The sequence below is a fragment of the Arvicola amphibius genome, chromosome 1 (genome assembly GCF_903992535.2).
Source record: "Arvicola amphibius chromosome 1, mArvAmp1.2, whole genome shotgun sequence".
NCBI classification, from domain to species: Eukaryota; Metazoa; Chordata; class Mammalia; order Rodentia; family Cricetidae; genus Arvicola; species Arvicola amphibius.
Genome location: NC_052047.1, coordinates 131,753,213 through 131,775,261, shown reverse-complemented (window position 1 = coordinate 131,775,261; position 22,049 = coordinate 131,753,213). Strand labels below are relative to the sequence as shown.

At 46.7% G+C, this 22,049-nt stretch overlaps 1 protein-coding gene across 4 annotated transcripts in view; it reads right to left on the bottom strand.

The window, feature by feature from the left end:
- Window positions 1-2,858: 2,858 nt before the first annotated feature.
- The window catches only part of Wdr11 (WD repeat domain 11), a 53,064-nt gene continuing 33,873 nt past the window's right edge, over window positions 2,859-22,049 (bottom strand). For 2 of the 4 annotated variants that reach the window (XM_038328999.1, XM_038329007.1), the window contains exons 19-30: window positions 21,784-21,955; window positions 17,924-18,032; window positions 16,609-16,671; window positions 15,718-15,783; window positions 14,865-15,042; window positions 14,259-14,354; window positions 13,607-13,772; window positions 13,039-13,136; window positions 12,137-12,282; window positions 11,343-11,461; window positions 3,384-3,595; window positions 2,859-2,879 (exon numbers count right to left, since the gene is read on the bottom strand). In XM_038328999.1, the coding sequence (XP_038184927.1) occupies window positions 2,874-2,879; window positions 3,384-3,595; window positions 11,343-11,461; window positions 12,137-12,282; window positions 13,039-13,136; window positions 13,607-13,772; window positions 14,259-14,354; window positions 14,865-15,042; window positions 15,718-15,783; window positions 16,609-16,671; window positions 17,924-18,032; window positions 21,784-21,955 (1,431 nt within the window). In that variant the 3' untranslated portion in view covers window positions 2,859-2,873. Of the gene's footprint in view, window positions 2,880-3,383; window positions 3,596-9,367; window positions 10,261-11,342; window positions 11,462-12,136; window positions 12,283-13,038; window positions 13,137-13,606; window positions 13,773-14,258; window positions 14,355-14,864; window positions 15,043-15,717; window positions 15,784-16,608; window positions 16,672-17,923; window positions 18,033-21,783; window positions 21,956-22,049 lie in introns of those variants that run through there. The other 2 variants (XM_038329014.1, XM_038329023.1) reach the window with 1 other exon arrangement.

Sequence of the window (22,049 nt, the reverse complement as noted above, 5' to 3'; positions counted from 1 at the left end):
GGGACCTAGCTAGATGGTAAGTAGAAGACACATAACCTCCACGAAGAAAAAGGAGGAGAAGCATAAACAACATAAGCAAACAGGAGAGGAAATATTCCCCGTGCTACTTAAAGCGAGCAGGAAGTCAGTGGTGCCCAGGCCCCGGAACCACGGCTCTGGATCAGTCTCAGGCTCTAGCTCATCCCAGTCTGGGCGTGGCCTGCACTCTAGGTCACAGAGTCAAGATGAGGTGCCTGAGGGGGGATGGGGGGAAGAGCCAGAGATGCTGCAGGGCTTGGAGCCAATTGGCTGGTCCCTTACTGTAGTTTTGGTCAACAGTGGGCTCCAGGTCTAGAAGCAGGGAGGACTTGGGGCTGTGAGGTGCTGGGGGCATAGGTGCCAGCTTCAGAACGCAGAGGGAAAGGTGTACCAGACAGCGAGAGCAATACGTGACTACTGCATACTTAGAACCACGGTGTTTCTGGATGACCCCATCATGGTGGGGGGGTGAAGGGGAAGGTATGCGAAAGCATCTAAGAGAGGACTGGCCTGGCCCTGGATTACAGAAGCCTTTTATGCCCCTACAGAGTAAACTTAAAAGGCTGGAGAGATGGCTCAGTGGTTAATTAAGAGCACTTGCTGTTCTCCCAGAGGACCTAGGTTCGATTCCCAGCACAGACACGGTGGTTCACAACCTTCTGCATAGCAAAGTCTGAAGACAACCCGGGATACAGGAGACCCTGCCTCAGAACAAAACAAACAAAAACCACTGGGCTTGCTGCAGGAGCTGATGCTGGCTGAGGAGGCTGCATCATTCCACTGAAAGAAGACAGACAGGAGGAGCAGGCGATTTTCCTAACACTTGGGAGAAAAGGAAGGAAAAGACTTTACTGAGGAAGTCCATACAATCACAGACAGAAGTAGAAAGAATGGGGAGGGGGTGCTAAAACCAAAAACTATCCAGTGGACCAAGAGTCTCAGCGTATCTAATATCTTGTGCTTTCTTTTTTGGGGGGTGGGGGCATCTGAATTTGCATGACAAAGGCACTGAGAGGGCCTGCCGGAAAGAAACTTACTAAATTCTACTTTGGCATTTCCTAACTTTATTTGGCCATGATACTTTTAGAATGTTTGCTAATACCTCACAGGAAGTCGTGATCCCAAGGAACACAGATTGGGATATACACATTGGCAAAAGGCATTCTTGGATCCAGAAGTTTGGAAAACATAAAAGCAGAGACTGGATTCTTCCCAGCCACGGTTATGGCTCCAGAGGTTTTGACAAACTGGACCCAGGGGTATGTCTGGAACAGTCGGTTCCGTGAGTCCCTGGTCAGCAGAGGCAGCAGGAGCACAGTGGGGCTGCTGCGAACAACAGCGGAAAAGGAAGGTGGAGAGTTGGGGGGCAGAGCCTGGTTCATCAAAGGGCCACCAGGAAGCCATTCTTTCCTTCTTATAAAAGTGTAGGTTGAAGCTTGATATATATAGAGTTCCAGGCCGGCCAGGAGACCCTGTCCCAAACCCAACCCCCACAAAAGGATGAGGCTGGGATTTCAGCTCCAGCTCAGCGGTAAACAGTTTGTATCCCATGTAAGAAGTCCTGAGTTGAAACCCCAGCACCTCAGAAACAACCAAGTTGGCTACTCGGCGGCTTCCTTAGTTCTTCCTGTTCTCCCTCCTGTCTGTCAGACAAATACAGACTACCAGAGGAGGGAGGAAGAAGGAAGGTGGGCATGTCTACAGAAGGTCTGAAGGGAGAAGCATCTAGAACTCTCTCCAGGTTTTGGTACAAGCTGATGCCACAGAGGTTCACCATGGGGTGAAAGCCACACATGGGTTGCCATGTTTGTAGGGAGCACACAGGCAGGCCATCCACCACAGGTGCTCACTCAAGCATGGCTCCTCTCCTGCAGCCTCTCTGCTGACAGTCAGCTCATTCCTCTTGACATCTCTGGGATGCTGAGCTCTGAATATCAGCTTTCCAGGCCACCTATCTCATTCTCAAAACAATGTTTCCTCCTGGGTAGCCCCGGAGGCACTCAGCCCTTAGGACGTTGAAGGAGATGAACTGCCCTGAGTTTGGAACCAGCCAGGGACATGCAGCAAAACTGTCTCAAATAACACACACAGGGGTTGGAAAGATGGTTTGGAGTTAAGAGCACTGCAGAAGTCCAGAGTTCAGCTCACAACACCTGCATCACATGATTCAAAACCACCCGTGACTCCAACTGGCCAGGGGTTCCAACATCCTCTTCTGGCCACCTGCACACATATGAACACACATACAATTTTCTTTTAATAGTGTACTTGGAACATTAATTCAGTGGTAGAGTCTTTATATGACATGCACAAGGCTCTGGGCTCTATCCTGGCACCCTCCCCCAACAACAACAACAAAAAAAGTGTGTCCTTACTGGAGAAATCCCACTGACCACAACAAGGGCAAGCAGAGGCCTCCTCTCATCCTCAGCCAGGAGAGGACAGAAGTATTACAACTGTCCCTCTTCCACCAAGGACAAGTGCATTCGAAGGTGCTGAGGAATTCCAGGTTGTCACTGTGGGTCAATGGAGGCAGACTGGTTTTCTAGTGTCCTCACGAAGGACCACCAGCGTCAGAGCACTGAACTTAGCTTGGTCATTCTGCGGGCAGACGTCTGAAGCTGGAGTGGACAGAACTTGGCTCCCGGTAGAGGCTTCTGGGGAGGGGGTTTCCTCATTTCTCACTGGATGCTTATGGTGTCCTTGGTGCTGCTTGGCTCGGGACAGCATACCATGAGTCCTGCTCTGTCACCGCATGGCCTTTGGTCACAATCTCCATGTTCTTGTCTCTCCTCATGAGGACACTATCCAATGGGATATGGTCATCTTTGCCGGTTAAGCTCTTGCTTGTGAGGCTAAGGCTGTCCACAGAACATGTATCTACCATTAGTCCCAAGTAGACCTACCCATGGAAGTTAACCCTGGGCCTGAGAACCTCTGAGACCAGGATTTGAATGACTGGCAGCCATTGTGGCCCCACCCAAGAGGAAAATGGTTCATGCTACCTCTTTGCCATCCTCCACCGACTTCGTAATTGAAAACAGAGGCGCTCGGCAGCAGCAGAGACAGAACTGAGGTTCCAAAACCCTTGACCAAGGAACAGAGCTGACCCTGAGGAGCAATACTGTGGTTTATAAACCAACAGGTAGTGTTTTCAGCTCTCCCTCAACATCTGGTCCTCATCTAAAAGAAAAATAAGGACCAAGATAGAGCGAGGGCATGTGGTGGTTTCTGCACAGGAGAACACCCAAACCACAGTGGTCTCAGTTGTTCCGCTTTGCAAATAGGTCTTGGAATGTCCAAACTGCCGCACAAAGGTTGGAGAAATGTTTTGCAAGCCCTTCTTTCCCGCCAGCAGCACATACCTGACCAGCAATCCTCCATCCTGGCCTAGCTAGCTTCAGACTGCATCCTCTTGCCTCCTCCACAACTGACTCTCCAAAGGAGGGCACCGATTCAGGTCCCCTAAACCTCCCCTGCTTTGGAGGATTAGCGAGAATGGAGATGGGGCTGGGTGTTGAGTGTACCAGGCCTTGCACTCCCTTTTGTTCATTACCAGTAGGGTGACCGTCCACTCCTGTTTGCAAGAGAATATTGGAATTTTAGGATTGGAAGCCTGGTGTCCCCAGAAACTCAACATGAGGATTTCAGGGCAGTATGTCACCTGCCTCTCGTCACTCAACAGTGCTGTGTGAGTCAGGTAGCACAGCAGGACAGGCTTTGCCTCTCAGAGGCTGAGGTTAGGGGTCAGGCAGGATGCGCTCACATATGCTTACCCCCTTTGCCTGTCCTGATATCCGGCCATGACCCTATACCTCATCTATTCTCTAGCTGCTTTGAGAGGGGCCCCGGGATCCTGGGCACATTCCTAGCAGGGTCCAGGTGCAATGTTACCTAGGAAACTAAGCCTGAAGATCAGGGCTGGACAAGGTGGATGCTACTCTGACATCTGCAGGGCTGTCTCAAACAAGAGGCACTGAGAATGTTCTGTGGGACTTCCTGGGCAGATTCGGGACTGGCTAGACTCTTGGGAAAAATAAAATGTAGTTGATGTTTTGTTCTGAATATGAAGTGAGCCTCATCAGCCTGTGTGTTGGGAAATGTGGTCCCTTGTTGTGGCTCAGGTAGCAGGAAGGTTTGTTGAAGTAGTTTTTACTCTTTTGGCTTGAGGGACACACCACCAAGCTCCCAAATAAATCACACACGGAGGCTTATTCATTGTTATGAACGCCCAGCCTTTGCTTGGCTTGTTTCTTGCCAGTTTTTCTTAAATTATCCCGACTATCTTTTACCTCTGGGCTTTTATCTTTCTTAATTCTGTATATCTTACTGTACTTCTTTCTCCAGGGCTTACTGTGTAGCTGGGTGGAGGCTGGCCCCTAGTGTCCTCTTCTCCTTGTTTTCTTGCTCCTTCTTCCTTGGCTCTCCTCCTGTTTATACCCTGCCTGCCAGCCCTGCCTATCCTTGCTATTGGCAGCTCAGCTCTTTATTAGACCAATCAGATGTTTTAGGTAGGCACAGTAACACAGCTTTACAGAGTTAAACAAATACAGCGTAAACAAAAGTCACACACCTGAAAATAATATTTCCCAACGAAGGTTGTGTAACTTTTAGGAGGTAGACACTCACGGGAGGAAGTAGGCCACTGGAGAAGTCCTTGAAATTTTAGAACCGGGTCCTATTTCCTGTCTACACTGAGATTTCCTACATCAGCAGTGTGACTTCCTGACTCATGCCTTTGTGTTCCTAAATAGTGAACTCAAACAAGCCCTCCCTCCCATAAGCTGTGTTTTGTCACAGAACTGAGACAAGAACATATATAGTGCTTGCCTATAGATCTCAGGAAAGCAAGCTGTGGTTGGTTATTTTTCTCTTTGGGGGCCCACCACCCAGCTCCCAACTAAATACATGAAGGCTTATTCTTATTGACTGCCAGGCCTTAGCTTGGCTTATTTCTAGCCAACTTTTCTTAAATTATCCCGTCTACCTTTGGCCTATGGGCTCTTACCTTTCTCTATTTCTGTGTATCTTTTCTTTCCTTCTTATTCTATGGCTGGCAGTGTGGCCAAGTGGCTGACCCCCGGCATCCTCTCCAACTCCTTTTCTCATTCCTCCCTCTTCTCTCTTCTCTTATTTATTCTCTGGGCCTGCTATCCCTGACTACGTCTAGCTCTTTATTAGACCAATCAGGTATTTTAGACAGGCACAGTGACACAGCTTCACAGAGTTAAACAAATGCAACATAAAAGAATGCAACACATCTTTGCATCATTAAACAAATATTCCACAGCATAAACAAATGTAACATATCTTAAAATAATAGTCCACAACAGCAAGCATGAAATGGCAGACCACTTCCTTGTGTTGAAAGTGCGCATCTATTCCTGCATTCATCAATGGTGCATTGCTAAACTTAGCAGCCCGGGCACTACATTTTCTGAGAACTGCACTGAGTTTCTGAGATATGCATAGAATACTGTGCACATCTGCTAAAAGGAGTGAAATGTGACGAGAAAGGCACAGTTACCAGTCGGGAGAAAAGGGAGCTTCTGGAATATGTGTATACATCTGTCAGTAAACTTTCTACAACATTCTGCGGAGACAGAGCACACCGACCGAAGTCCAGGCAAACAGAAAGGCTCTGCTACCTTGTGTAAAAACTGGTCCTGATGCTGGCTGGTCTCCGGTGTGCCCTGGCTTTTCTGATGCCCCACTTTCAGCACTATGCACAGCAGAGAGAAGTGCACAGCCCTATCAGTGGCCTCTCGCCTGTCGGTTGAGGGTGTTCCAATTCAAAGTTCAGCCCTACTCTGTCCTACTCCCCGCAAACGTAATCACAGCAAGTATGTGATGGGATCTAAGAGTCCTCAAAAGGGAAAGCACACAGGGTATGAATAATACCAGCTCCAGAAGGGCAGGACAGATGGTGGGGTCCATCTAGTTAGCCTTCTAGAATGTTCTAGAGACTCAGCTACTAGCCAGAGATCAGCTACCTAGTCTACTCCACACACTAGCCTCAATCAGCTACTCTCCATTCCCTCCTGGGGGTGGGGAGATGAAAAAGTAACTAACCGAGAACTGACAGCAGGGCTACTGGAACCTGAAGTGAGGGGACACATATGCACTGCCCTCTGTTCTGGGGGGGGGGGACAGCTCCAGCTGGTACTCCTTCCTGTCACATTCCCAGGCTAGGCCCTCTTTTATTGCAATCATCCCCGCATACACTGACCATTGTTTTCCCTGGGCTAGACCTTCCTCTGGGAGCTGAGGCCCCATGAAAGGACAAGGCAAAATAAGCTTCACCGTTGTGGAACTTATGATCTTGTCAGGAAACCAGGCAACAAGAACATGGACTGAGTGAGGTCAGGGGGTCTAAAGACCATCTGAAGTGGGGTACAGGAAAGGACTGGAGTGGAGGGGTGGGGTGTGTAAGAAACAAGTGACTCTGGAGAAGTAAGGGGGAGTGGAGCCACGTGAATGGCTGAGGGTGGGGCAGGGGCACATGCGCAAAGGCTGTGAGGTGGGGTCAGGATGTTCAAGGCTCACACAGGAGAAAGCGATCCATATGGATGGAGCCCAGGAACCAGAAGAGATCCTGCATCCTGTAGATGGGCCATGGCGACAATGGCTTTGGGTTGATTTCAGTGCGGTGGGAGCTGCTGGGGGGGATGTGGGGGCGGCTAGGGGGGTAAGCGAGGGCAGACCTGGAAGGGCGCCCTGCATCTGCACCTGCGCTGTCATTGGATGGGCTTGGGAAATGGTTTCCATGTTCCAGAGGCAGCCCCTCCCTAAGCCTCCTCACCAGCATTTCCCCTAGTCTTGGGGCCAGGCTCACCAAGTTCACACTGGCTCCACAGGCCTTCCATCTTGCCTGGAAGGCTCTGGTTTCTCTCTCAGGACCACTCCCTACCACCCTCTTCCACTTCCCCATGCGGTTTATGCGAGGCAGCCAGGGACTGTCTGGAAACTTTCCACGGTGTGGAGCTCTGGACAGTGTATTGGGCTCAGTAAACACGTGAAGCTTGCTAGTTCCCAAGAACTGGTGGGGGATGGAGGTGGGCGGTGGTCAGGGCTGCGGTGGCCAAAGCCTTGGGATGAGTCTGAATCTCAAGTGAAACAGGCTGCTGGGCATGGGGGATGTCAGGGGTAAAGGTTAGAAGTACAGGAGTCTGTCTCTGGGGAGATGGTTACCTACCAGGCCCCAGATGAAGTTCATGGGGGAGCGGGGGTCTGGATTCCAGGAGCCCATCTTCCCCTACCCCAAGTCACACCCAACCCTGAGGAACTCCTGCTTGTCCACACCACTCCAGGAAGCCTCTGTAACAAGGGGGCAGTTCTTCCCATATTCCCCATCAGCCAGGCTTACAGACAGCACACACCCTTAATAACTGTGGTGACCGGAGCACTCTCTATATTGATCACCACGGTTCGCAGCTGTCTGCCCTCTCTACCACCTAGGGAGAGCTTACTACCAGCACTTGCAAAAGAGGCCCAGATGACAACTGGCCAGGCAGTTCAAGCTCGGCACTGGTACTTAGAACTGTTCCTGAGGTCTGCTCGTGACAAAAAAAAAAAAAAAATCAACCCCCAAGGTGCAGCCCGCAGTGGCCACGAGACAGAGGCTCTGCACACTCTACAAGTTGAACTGGCTTCTTCTTCACAAAGCACATGCCAGGTAGGCCGAGCTTCTCACCATCATTTCAACACACCTAGATGGGGGTGTTTCTAGGATGCTATCCAAGCTGCCCAATGTGATAGAGTATATGGTCCCTAGAACCCTGGCAAAGATCAGCAACTTCAGACAAGCCAAGGACTGCCATTCAATTACACTGGGTGGAGGAACATCCCTAAAGGGCATTGGGAAGGAGAAATCAACAGGCCTCAAGTTCTGTTGAACAGTTAGCCTCCTTTTCTGTGTGTTGAGAGGTAGTTAGACATAGTTTTTCTAGTCTCATGTCAGCTTGACACACAAACTGAAGTTATCTGGAAGAAGCAAACCTTAATTGAGAAAAATCCCTTCCTAAGATCTGGCTGTAAGACATTTTCTTAATTAGTTATTGACGTGGGAAGGCCCAACCTATCGTTGGGCTGGTGGTCCTAAGTTCTATAAGAAAGCAGACTGAGCAAGCCATGAGAAGTAAGAAAGTTAACAGCTCCCCTGCATGGCCTCTGCATCAGCTCCTGCCTCCAGGATCCTGCCATTTTGAGTTCCTGTCCTGACTTCCTTCACTGACTTCCTGACTTTCCACTGATACAGAAGTGTCAGTCAAACAGATCCTTTCCTCCCAGCTGGCTGTGTGGTCATGGTGTTTCAGCACAGAAACAAGCCCTAAGACAGAGCACTAATAACATAAAAAAATAAATAACATGATGGGAGAGTGACAAGGGACTGGAACAAAGGCAGGGCCTTGAGGCAGACTGTGTCCGGAATGAGACAGGTGTGCTTCAAATGCTCCAAGTGCTCTTAACTCCGCTCCTAAAACCTGAGCCTGTTTCCATCATCTGACGCCTTCTGCCCCAGAATGGTCACAAGTGACGTACAAGTCAGTCTGAAGCCTCTCTCTCGAGAGAGAACCTGAGGCTGGGAAGGACCAGATGGGATAAACTTTTTGGTGTTCTTCTTAGCCTAGGGAGTAAGGGAAGAGTCTACACTCACAGTTAAGAGTACCAGGGGACCTCATGCCAATCTGTGACCAGTGAGACTTCATGAGGCAACAATTTGACCCCTGAATGGGAGTCATAAAACTGTTCTGTCAAGGGTAGGGCAGTAACATTTTAGGTCTTTCAAGTCACCTGCCTTTGGTCACACGTACCCCCATCAGCCTTCCAACAAGAACAACCAAAGGCAGTGACTACCCAGCAGCATGACAGTGACCAGCAGGTGTGGGTGTGGAAATGCGGCACCGTTTCACCTGCTAGTAACACTGCCCCAGCAGCAGGTCCTCCAGCTACAGCCCTCCTCCCCAGTCTCTCTCCCAGCCAACCAGTGGCTTCACTTCTTCAAATGCTGGAGCTGTAGGAAGAAAACTGGCGCCTCCGGGGACAGGTATGTCATTTTATCTCAGCTCAGATGTATGGTCATTGGTCAGATCCAGTCTTTTCACCAAAGTGCCATACCAGTCTGGAATAAGCCATCTTCCTCAAGTACCCCTGATGTCTCTAACTTCAAAAATGGAAGACAGGGGTCTGGAAACTGCCCCCATGTGCTGGGAACCAGGGACTGTAACTTTAACCTGAAGTTGTGTTTCTCAATGTCCCTGGAAAAATAAAGTAGGGGTGAAGGTGTTGTTCATCTGGCTATTGGGGCCAAAGAACCCATCTCAAAAAGAGAAAACTCAAAACAACAAAGTCTTGGCTGGGATTTTCCTTTATTTATGATTTTAATAGTCACAGATGTTTAAATTCTGAGCAATAATTTATAATAATTACATCTATTTGAAGAAAACAAAGGCAGAAAAATGTACAAAAGAGGTTTTAGAAATGAGGTTACTGGAATGCATCCTCAGAGTTAAAATTTAGACCATCCAAGACCACTAACACTAAATGTGAAGCTCAGACATGCTCCATGAAGACTGAGTCCCAAATACAAAACTCATCAATGCCTAAAGCAAGGAATCCACTGTGTTCTCAAGGTGTCTTCAAATGCTCTGCCCTGCTGTGTCCTAAACAGCTGCCTATCAACACAGGCACACACAGCACGTGTCTGAGAATCCATCAGTTGCACAATCTCTTGTTATAGATTTCTTAAACATCTTTAAATTAACAAATGAGAAAGGAAAGCAATCCATTCTCTTGAGTTTTTAAGTTACAAATACTGAAAAGTAGTCACAGGGATCTTAAAAGCACTATCCAAAAGTATGAACACTATACACTTTCCCACTGTGGGTCCCCACTGTTCTGAGCTCACCGGGACACAGACCTGGCTCCAGTGCTGCTGAGACCTGCAGCCTGAAGAAGGTGGTGACACAGCGAACAGGGGCCAGGTCTTCACATGGGTCTGACTGACCTTGACTGCGAGCGTGAGCAGTCAGGCCACTGCCCCTCACACCTTGCTTCCAACATCGGATTTCCTGCACAGAACATGTCACCCTTCTGTTAGTTCTTCCTTGGGGGATCCAAGCTCATTCAGTAACTCTCTGCCAGCTACTCCAGCTTTTGAAGCAAAATGCAGCGCTCCCTGTTTAAAGCCGAGGCTCTTCAGGCTCCGGGCATAGTCTGCATAGATGGCAGTGATGAGCTTCTGTAGACCTCAGTTAAGGAAGCCAAGGGCACAAATGCCAAAGTAGAAGGGCAGCTCTGCCCAGGTGCTGGGGGTGGGGGAGACCACTGGTGGCCATGGGGAGCAGCACGTCACGAGTGTAGGCACTTCTTTACGAGGGGGAAGCGCCTCGGTCTAACCATGCTGCGCTCTGCACCAGCTGAGTCCAGTGTTCCTTGCAGAAGACCCCAGCCAGCGTCCCCAGATGCTCCTACCCCCGTACTCCACTGAGGACTGGAGAATGGCAGAGGACAGGAGAGAACCTCACATACCCCCCACTCCATGTGCAAGTTTCTCAGAGACTTAGGGAAGAGGCTCTAAACAGCTGGGCAGCGGGTTTTGCGATAGACAGCCCTGTTCTGTTGTGTTCTGAGAAACTTGACACCAGACCAAGTGCACCAGTGACTGGGGCCATGGCTTTGCCTGACCTTAGGCTTTAGTTACTTTTCCAAAACTTTGCTTTAGTTTAGCTTTAAAAAATTGAGCATATACAGGGCTAAATAACCAACACAGAGAAATGAGGCCACATGCAGACGCTCAAGAAAAGTATAAGAGAAAAGGTAGTTTTGCAAACACGAGGACCTGGGAGCTATAGTCACAAGCCCATTCTTTTCAAAAGAAGAAAGCACCCCAGGAGATGGTTAGAAGAAATAGTGTCCCTGGTGTGGGCAGCTCCCAGCAGCCTGCCTGCATGGCACAACTCAAACGTTCTATCCTATTAAATATCAGAGGCTTACTTGGGTACAGTGGGAGGTTTTCAATTTTTTTAATCTCTTTTTCCTGGGTAAACATACAAAACATGTTCCACAAAACACGTCATTTTGAATACTATTTTAGAGTACTAGTACCACATGCTTTTCTAAATTATTCACTTTCCCTTTGTTTAAGTTCAAGCACACAGTAGAGAGCTCAGGCCCTTCAACTGTGCAGTCCTTGCCTCTCCTCTAACCAGCCTGCAGTGCAGCAAGCCATTCTGATTCTTTTCCTCCCTTTCTCCTCTGGGTTTGCTGACTCACAACGTGGCCCTTTCTCAATATAATATAGTTGTAAATCCCACTCATGTTACCTTCTCTCCTCTTAGCACAAACATCCTTGCAAAGGATATCTGTGTCCTCGCTGACTTCAAATGCACCATACTTGAGACAGGCTTCCACAAACAAGGCAGCTCTATCGAAGTACCTCATGCTGGTCAGTGGAACAAAAATAAGTTAGTTCTCAAGATCTGTCATAGGTGGGCAGAGCCACCCAAGCATCTGACGATTTGCAAACATTTCCCGTGGAAATGGAATGTTCTCCAAGTCACACCAACACACTTCTAGGCCTGATTTATGAAGGAGAGAGCACATGTCTCCAAGTGCAGGCTTCATGGTGGACACTGCAGACCACTATGCTTAGCAGTTTAAACCACTGTAATCCAGGACCACAAATTCTTCTAAATGCTGTACCCGTTGCCCAGTAATCGCTCAAGTTTGTCTCAATCTATTGCCTCTAGTTTTCAATAAGTCAATGTCCTATCAGAGTGAGACACTCATGGGAACACCCTGCCGTACTCTCCCACCTCTTACAGTTCTTGGGGCTTCTGAGCTATTCTCTCAAGCCTGAACCCTCCCCAGCTGTCCAAAGACTTCTATAGTCTTAAAATGTGTCATTTAGGCTTGGCAAACATGTTGCTGGAAAATATTACAGGCTCTAGAACAAATAACTAATGAACACAGATGCCCTATCCCCATTAGGTGCCACACAACCTTAGCTGTACCATTCTCCTTTCACATCACAGCCAAGAACTAGCTCCACCATATGAACCTGAGAACACGGAGAAGTCGCCACCCAGTCTGAGTGGCCAGGGCTCACCAGTCATACCTGTGAAGTGTCTCTGCCACATTGACAAAGCAACCCAGAGAAAGAAGAACCAGAAGGGCCTTGGATTTCTGATTGACTTGTGGAGAACACAGGTGGTCAACCCACCGCTTCAGAACGTCTGCACATTCCTCAGAATTTAACCGCACCTGAGAAAAAGGTCCACGTTAGAACAGAAACATCCTTCCGCTATGTGAGAAGGCCTTGCTGGTGAGAGGCCATAGTCTATCATGGCCTGGCAGCTTTTCCCAAAGCTCAGCGACACAGGGACTCCCTCCCAGTGAAACTTCCTGCTCTCTACCTGTCCTCAGCTGGAGAATGTCCCTGGGCCAGGAGGACTGACCTTATCTGAAAGCTGTCTCTAAGCCTGGATGCCCAATTTATCTTTAACATGACCCTTGACACAGCTCCCTGCTAGAAGCCACCCCTGCCACACAGATGGTAACTAAGACTTGTACTAGGAGCTTTGCTATGCGATCTGCGGCCACTAACCCAGCCTTATATGAAAGGAATAGAACACAATCCCCAATCCTATGTATTCCTATACTCTAGAATCAAGATGAGCTGATTTACTGACGTCATCTCCCAAGGAAGAAGCAGAACCACAACACTGCGGAGAAGCGAACTGTGCTTCACTGAAACAAACAACCTAACTATTACATCGCCCAAATGCTGCTGTTTATCACAAACTGCAGGGTTCAGTGCTGGGGGCCTGGCTGCATGAGATGCCAGCAGGCAGGAATCAGCTGTTTCACCTGACTGCTGTCAATGCAAGGTGTTTTCAATAAAAGCAGCAGCTAATACTCAACCAGAGGTGGACCAGCAAGCAGCCATGAGAGCAGCTTCGCAGCAAAAGAGCTGAGTTCTCTATCTCACCTCTCAGGACACCTACTGGGAATGCCTACCTTTGCAAGCCATGCAGCTCGATTCCACTCGCCATACGTCTGCAGGTAGCGGCAGGCGTCTGCAGCCTTGTCTATCAGGCAGAGTAACTGAACACCCTCTGGAAGACAGAAGAACAGTCCCCTCATCTGACCCTGCAGCGCTTTAACAAATTATTAAAAAGCAAAACCACATTTGACTTAAGTCTTGTACATTTTATACAGGGTGAGCACACTTAATTGTTTCAGATAAGAAGTATTCAACCTGGGAATAATGGAAAGTCGCCAAACTGAATTTTAAAATAAACTATTAGTACAGAGTTACCTCTACAATGTTACCTCTCAAGCACCCAGGGTGGTAAGCATGAACACATTCTAAAGCATGAACTGGGGTGAAGCACCAAGCCCAGGGTCGTGGGACCCTTCCTTACTGTCACTGCAATCATTAATACTCCTTGTTTTACACTTAAAATAAGCTCGGCTCATGTGACTGCAGTCGTCCTATACACAGCACTAGTTTTCTGTAGCATCTATAGAGATGTCTTCAGCAGCCCAACCCAGCACCGACAGATGCAGTAAAAGTGTGCCTTACCTGCCAGCTTGCCATTGGCGATCATATTGGTTGCCACCAGCTTAATGGTGCTCTGAGAAGGGCCCGAGGAGGTGACAGTGGTGACCAAGCAAGCTTTCAGCGAGTCACAGTAATAGTGCTGGTTATCTGCACTCGTTTCCAACAGCAGCTGCACAGCTCTGTCTGTCTAGTAAGAGAAACACCTCCTCTAGTTACGGGGACATTCTCTTCCAACAGAGCCTATTAAGACCATAAGGTGGAACGTCTAAGTCTGCAGCACAGAGGTAATGTTCACTTGCAAACACTCCTGGATGCCTTAGCAACACGTACAAGGCTAGTGAAAGTCCTGCACTTTGGCTCTAAGGCAAGCATAAAGCCCGGCCTGGGGCAGAGCTGCTAGGAGCATCCACTTCAGCTGTGCACCACTAGCTGCAGCAAAGCAAGCAGCCACTGTCTGTTACAGAAGCTAAAGCTGCAGCGGGCTAACCACACGGCTCTGCGGCCTCACGATGTGTGCTGGTGGGACTGCGAAAGAAAGCCTAAGTGTGTACAGAGAAGGACACCATTCAAGTGGCTATATGCAAATGGATGCACAAGTGAGAATATGCATGCACAACAGTGCTCTGAAATGTCCATCAACCAGCAACTCCATGAAGCATCAGAACTGACATACCTGACCCAAGAGTAGCAGCTGGTCTGTGCATTTCCTTGTGTGATCATAAGTTGACCGTTTTCCTTCCTGGAGATTAACTCTTTCTAGTTGAAACTTCTAAAGTAGGAAAGAAGGAGGAGGAGGAGCAAGAGAGGGCGAATAAGAAAAATGAGAGATAGGGACAGAGGGAAGAAGAAAAAGGAAGGAAGGAAGGAAGGAAGGAAGGAAAGAAGGAAGAAGAAAGATAGAGGAAGGAAAGACGGAAGAAAGGAAGTTACTTTAGTTTGGGCTATCAAACTTTTTAAGTCAAGTAAATACTGAGGTTTATTGAAAATTGAAGTGAGCAAATTAAAATAAACTTTCCAAGTTAAAAAATTTAAGACAAAAATCAACCATATGTGTGTGTGTGTGTGTGTGTGTGTGTGTGTGTGCACGCGCACACATTAAAACTTAGTGTTTATAAGCTTTCAGAGAACCAGGCTTTTCATACAACATGCCAAAACACTTATTTCTAGGAAGGGGACTTTAATTGGGCTCGAAAGTTCCCCAAGTTTAGGAAACTCAGGAAAAGGTCAACAATGACGAAGGTATCTATGGCTAAGGCTTTGCTCAGGGCAGCGGCAGCACCTGAAAGTAGGCGTTCTCACAGAGCACGTCGTAGCAGATGTCCAGGGGGTTGTTCAGCCTGTCCTGAGGAGCGCCTTCCTTGGTTAGCACTGCGTCCGCAGACTTGGCTTGGGACAAGCTGTGCAGGTAGTGGGCTGCCACGGTCCAAAAGTGCAGCTCTGACTCATCCCCGTAGAGCCTGCAAGGAGGAAAGCGAGGCCTCCGTGAAGTCACACTCCAGGGTCGGATCAGGTTCCCTTGAGTGCCCTCAAGTCCTGAGTCCACCAGGGAAAGCGCTAAGCAGTGGGTCCTCGAGCCTGGTTACTGGATTCCCAACAGCACAAGGCCTGACCACACAGAGCCCTTCATATCCAACAGCTCCGCAGGCCTGCTCTCCCAGTGTCTCTGTGTTTGGGCATCAGCTTCACAGGAAACAAACAAACCTATGTCAACAAATGTGGGCCATTAACTTCTGGATAAAGTGTCAAAACAATCTGCCACTCGTTCTCTGGAACACGGAGGGAAATGCCCTCATTGTAAGTGACTCTACTAAACACTAGGAAAGTGCAGGTAACTGCTTTTGATAGTAACTCATCGGTATGTTTATCAATACACTTAGATGCACAGTTTGTAGCGGACATTTTCTAAGCTGCCTATAGGTGGAAGTCCTTCAGCACAGCAAGCCCAGATCTCACTGAAGATGTCCCGGACTTCAGGTTTGTGTCCGCACTCCTAAATGAATTGTAAGTCAAATCTAAAGGAGGAGCTTGGATTTTGAAAACATGTCCGAGTTTGGTTGTAACATACAAAGCCTCAATAAAAGAAATAAGTTAACTTGAAATTATCCCTTATGCAACACACCAGAGAGCATTACCTGGAAACAAGGAGGCACCTCTGCAAGAGAGTGAATTCAGGATCAAGCAGGAGTTTCTTTATGTCGCTGCAACAGGAATCCAGAGAGAGGTAGAACAAACGTTTCCAACCAAACAAAAAGCAAAGAGATGTATCAACACATGTTCAGGATTTCTAAGAGCAGTTACTGTCTTGGCTCCCAACTTACACAAGTGGAAGGATGCTGTCAATCACCCAGCGCACTAGGGGCCAGGACTCTGCTTTGTAGTCTTGAGACGGTTTACTTGACTACAAGAACAAGGATGTTACTGCTGACACTATTCTTAAAGTCTACAGTTTCCCAATTAAACACAAATGTTAATCTTAGGAAACTGAAGACAAGTGAGTAATTATTTTGAAACTGCCATTAATCAAGTACTTGTTAAAGATTATTATTACATATGGCAGATTCTGGACTGCAAAAACATGCTCTATTTTACCAAGAACTTCATGTGGACTCCTATTTTGTCTCCTCCTTTTGCAAAATAATTCTCAATACTTATTTTTAATTTTTCATGGCTCTAAGGAGCACCAGTTTCTTAGCCCGAACTGTGCACTCACAGCACCCGGCACAGACTGTCTCAGAGTCACCTGCCCGCAGTCTCTAACACAGTTCCATGAGGCATTCATGGACACAGAACTCCTGATAGAGGACAGCCGTTTGAGAGCTGGGAACTAGGAGAGACAGATACTCTGTCCCTGTAGTTACTAAGTCAGTCCTTCTAGCAAACAAAGCTACAAAGAGGAACAAACCTATGTCAACAAATGTGGGCCATTAACACTTAGGGAAAAAAAACCTGCTTGGGTTTTAAAAAGTCAAATTAACATGTGTCACTTTCCAGTGTTCTTATCTGTTATGAAATACAGTGCTTACTTAGACAACGCATTCAACTGTTCTTGAAGGAGAGTCTTTATTTCTTCATTTTCTGGATAATCACTGTGCAGAAAAAAAGTTTGAATCATTCATTATCTCTGCATTTACTACCATGTATTTCTTTACAAAAAAAAGTTGTATTAACATAGAAATATCCTTTTCACAACCTCTTGTTAAAAACTTGGCTACAGGTCAAAGTAGTAACAAAGGGCCTAGGACTCACTGACCATTTTTATGGCTGTCTCTGTCTTTCTGAATAGAAGAAACAAGGAAATGAATAAAGACAACTACAGGTTTCCAAAGAGGAGAAAACTGGTTGGCTGACACACAGAACGACCAGGTCTAGATTCCTTTCAGTAAAGAACCTACAATGAACGATAACTAACGTGATTTGCTCCCTCTGCCCTGTAGGATGACTTTTGTTTCTCTAAGAAGATAGTTCTTAGGCAACAGATACTCATTGCCTTAAAAACAACAAAACCAGCACACCGCACCACCCTGTGCATCCACATACGATAAGTTCAGTAAACTGTAGTAAATAATTTCTGGTTTGTTTCTATGAAGACTGTTTTGCAGTGAGGCAGACACTGATTTATAAACACCTTCCGATTCTGCTTTATAAAAAATTAGGCCTGGCCTCAAACCCAGCAACTCTGGACCCTGTTCACAGTCATCTTCCCCTCCATCCTGATGCAGCTCTATGTAACAATCGCCCAGCCCTGAGGGCATCCTATGCACCAGCAGCTCCTCTCCGCACTGACCCACTCTTCTGCCAAGGCCCCACAGTGGTGAATTGGTAGAAGAGGAATCTGTGTAGTGATGTGGGATTTCCCTCTGTTTGCTGTGATTACCATTAATGAATAAAGAAACTGCTTTGGATCTACAGCAGGGCAGAACTTAGCTAGGCAGGGAAAACTAAACTGAATGCTGGGAGAAGGAAGGTGAAGTAGAGAGAAGCCATGGAGCCGCTGCTGGAGACAGACGTGCTGAAACTTTGCTGGTAGGCCACGACCTCATGCACAGATTAACTGAGATGGGTTAAATTAAGATGTAAGAGTTAGCAATAAGAAGCTAGAGCTAGTGGGTGGGCCAAGCAGTGATTTAAATAATATGGTTTCTGTTGATTATTTCAGTTCTGGGCAGCCGGGACAAGCAAGCGGCCTCCTCACAACATGTGTAGTCTCTCTGCCTTTGCTTGGATTGGTGCTAAGGCTTCATCCCTTCTAAGCTCTGGACTGTAAGCCATGGCTATTTTTCATGAGTGACCCTCAACACCAAGTAAATTATGCACAGAAAACAAAAGGAAATAACTTACATGTGAGAAATGTCCAAAGAATATCGGCCATTCCAAGGTTGGTGTAGTAAGAAGGCTTTCAAGGCAAGGGCGGCCCTTGGAACAAGGAGGTATGGGCACCACACAGGCTCTAGGCAGCAAAAGAGTGCTTCTCAATGAAATGAGCTTTTATCCCTCAAATGAGTCTCAGCTATGGACCATTTACAGGGCAGTCAGAAGACCAATGCCTACACCTGGTGCATCTGGGACTTTATTCCAGAGGAGAGGTTCTCTGCATAAGTTTGATTAGTACATTCTTGTCCTCCGTTTTAAAGTTTCAATATCTGGAATGATACAAAGCTCTGTACTACTGAAAAAAAAAGACTCAATGTAATAACTCAATTCATACCAATAAAACTCATTTTAAAAAACATTAAAAACAGCTACATTTACCTGCATTCTCTGGACCACCAGATAGGTTGGGTTTTTTTCTGAGACTATTACACTAACATGGTCTACCCATCCATCAGGAGTTTGTTGCTAAGGAACTGGGTGACCTCTGATCTCTGTCATTCCCATGAGTCCTTTATGAAGTCTTTTGCACACAGGGATAATTTTCTACAGCCCCCAACATGCAGCAGTTACTTATTAGGACAATACAAAGCAAATAAGAGCTGGCTGTTTTCAGCACATTCCAATGGAAAGAAACTTAGCAGCTACACACAGCATCTCCCTCCATTGGGCTCCCCACCTTTGACCCACTGCCCAGGGGCCCACAGGCTTTCACTACCCAGTCTCCTCCAGCTCCCGTGGGAGCCTTTCTTCCTTGGTCTCTTAAACAGATACAATTAGTTAAAATGGCCAAATGTATGACAGACTTTGCCATCTAATATGAAAGAAAACTACTCGCTACACGTATAGCTACCGAGCACCTGAAAGATGGCATGCATGATGAAGAGAACAAATAATTTAATAAATCCTGATACACCTGACTCAGTCATTATGTAACTTCTAAGTAGATTTGAAGTGACTCGAATATGTAGCTACTTACAAGAAATGTTATAAAATCTAAACAGGACTCAATTATTTCTGCTGAAAATTTGTCCTCAGAGTTACATAACTATCCCAATTTACTTGGCAATACAGATAAAATATCAACAAGATCTTGAATACTTAGTGCTTTAAAAAGATAAAATATCATAAGTAATTATTAATAAAGATTATACTTAAAATGATAATTTATATATATATTTAAGTTAATAAAATCTTTATTAAGATCAACCTTATCTCTTTCTTTTTAGTTCTTAAGGAAAATTTCAAGCAACCCATCTGACTCATGGTTCTAGGAAGCAATGCTGCTTTAGCAAACATTCTATATGCCAAATCAAAATTAAACTGGTGATGGATACCGTGCACAGGCTTTCCAACTCGAGATTCAGAAAAGGTAAGAAATGTTCTCACACCTGAGAGTTTTACTGCTGATTCTATAAAAAGCATCTAAAATACTATCCACATTCAAAGGTTGTTAGTTACTCCCCAAATATCTTGATATATATATATATATATTTAAACCTACAGTCTGGGAGTTAGGGACACAACAGTGTACACACGCTTAGCAAGTCCAAGGCTCTGGAGTCGACCCTTAGAACCAGGGGAAAGAAAAGACAAAGGAACTTGGAGCCCAATAAAGGCTGCTTTTGTACCCTCCCTAGGAAGCTAGTTCCCAGCAGTGACCCTTCCCCATCATTATGTTAAAATCCACCTTTCTGGCTGAGGCTATACCACTAGAGACTGAATGGGAGTAATATTTTTCTTTTTAATTTAGTCAAATTTAGGGTATGATGATGTAAACCCTGGTTCCCAGCCAGATGTTTACAGACAGCACACACGGTTACTGTGATTGACTCCAGTTCTGTAGCGCACATTCAAGTCCAGATGTTTACAGACAGCACACACGGTTACTGTGATTGACTCCAGTTGTCCAGATGTTTACAGACAGCACACACGGTTACTGTGATTGACTCCAGTTGTCCAGATGTTTACAGACAGCACACACGGTTACTGTGATTGACTCCAGTTGTCCAGATGTTTACAGACAGCACACACGGTTACTGTGATTGACTCCAGTTGTCCAGATGTTTACAGACAGCACACACGGTTACTGTGATTGACTCCAGTTGTCCAGATGTTTACAGACAGCACACACGGTTACTGTGATTGACTCCAGTTGTCCAGATGTTTACAGACAGCACACACGGTTACTGTGATTGACTCCAGTTGTCCAGATGTTTACAGACAGCACACACGGTTACTGTGATTGACTCCAGTTGTCCAGATGTTTACAGACAGCACACACGGTTACTGTGATTGACTCCAGTTGTCCAGATGTTTACAGACAGCACACACGGTTACTGTGATTGAGTCCAGTTGTCCAGATGTTTACAGACAGCACACACGGTTACTGTGATTGACTCCAGTTGTCCAGATGTTTACAGACAGCACACACGGTTACTGTGATTGACTCCAGTTGTCCAGATGTTTACAGACAGCACACACGGTTACTGTGATTGACTCCAGTTGTCCAGATGTTTACAGACAGCACACACGGTTACTGTGATTGACTCCAGTTGTCCAGATGTTTACAGACAGCACACACGGTTACTGTGATTGACTCCAGTTGTCCAGATGTTTACAGACAGCACACACGGTTACTGTGATTGAGTCCAGTTGTCCAGATGTTTACAGACAGCACACATGGTTACTGTGATTGACTCCAGTTCTGTAGCGCACACTCAAGTGATGATGCAGCCTTCAGATTTAAATTTTAAATAAAATAAAGTTTCTAAATATTTAGATTTTATTTACCTACTTCTCAGCTTAGAACTAGCAACTGTTTTTGTTTTGTTTTTTAAACATCACCCTTGGTGTTCCCTCAATTTCCTTGGTTCTTCAGGTGTGAAGTGTTCGCTTCTGTTCGTCTCCCTTGGCAAGGAGGCCCTCACACCTCTGCGGAGCTGACAAATGACTCAAGATCAAGCATGGAAATGCAACAAGCGGTTTTTCCTTTACCTGATGGCAGTCACAGCTACAAAGAAAGAAGAGCTAGTGTCCCAGTACAGCGGGCAGGGGTCGGGGGTGACAAGCAATGCACAGCAATGTCAGTGACACCACGAGCACTGTGGCAGGGACTCCGGCACTGTCACAAAGCCTCAGTCTCCCGACTACCAAAAGTAGCTGGCTCTCCAAAGCACAGGCAATTCTGAGTTGAGTCGGTAAACGAATGACCAAGGCTCTAAGAAATCTCTATAAAACAGACAGCCGGGATGTACCTGGAGGATGACAAGAGGACACTTGGAGCTGGAAGTCCCTGGCTGCCCCAGTTAGGACCAGAAACACTGTTGCCCTCCGCAAGTGCATTCTAAAGAGGATTCTACTCTGAAAGCCAAAAGCCGCCTTTTAAACAGTTGGGTAGATATGCTTGCAACTTTCTTATCTTTTCTTTAGGAAAAACAAGTCTCAAATGCAGTTTGTGTTATGTTTAGTCTTTTACTACCCTTTTAATTTTTGTAAAAGAACAAACTCAAAACAACCACACAAAAAAGGAGCAAGATAGTGCAGTCATCTAGTTTAGCTTTAGTTGATCACAGACAGGACAGAAACATCATGACACACAGAACCATGCACCGGAGTGGATCTGCACTGATACAGAAGGCGGGACACATAAAGCTCACTCCTGAAGTCATCAGAGTCACACTGATACAGAACGCGGGACACATAAAGCTTACTCCTGAAGTATCAGAGTCACAGTTGCCCAAGAGCTCTCTGAAATGAGGCAGCAGGTGCCCTTGGTCTAGACAGCCATAGCCTGTGGCAGCAAGCACCCTCTCAGGAGTGCGCCTTACCTATTAACTCCTGCTCATCCATTCTAAAACACGTAGACTTCATTGACATCTCCAGGACTCTGATGCACCCGTCATCAGATGCCAAGATCACCTTATCTGATGTACACCAGTCCACATCCAAAATCCGAAAGGTCACATTTTTTCCACTTCTTAAACTGCTCACCATCTGCACCTGTAAGAGTGATTGACAGAAAATAAAGCTGTTTACCACTCTGGATTAAATGGTCAGAGCTGTGTGGCAGAGGCCAGAATATGTCTGCGAATCA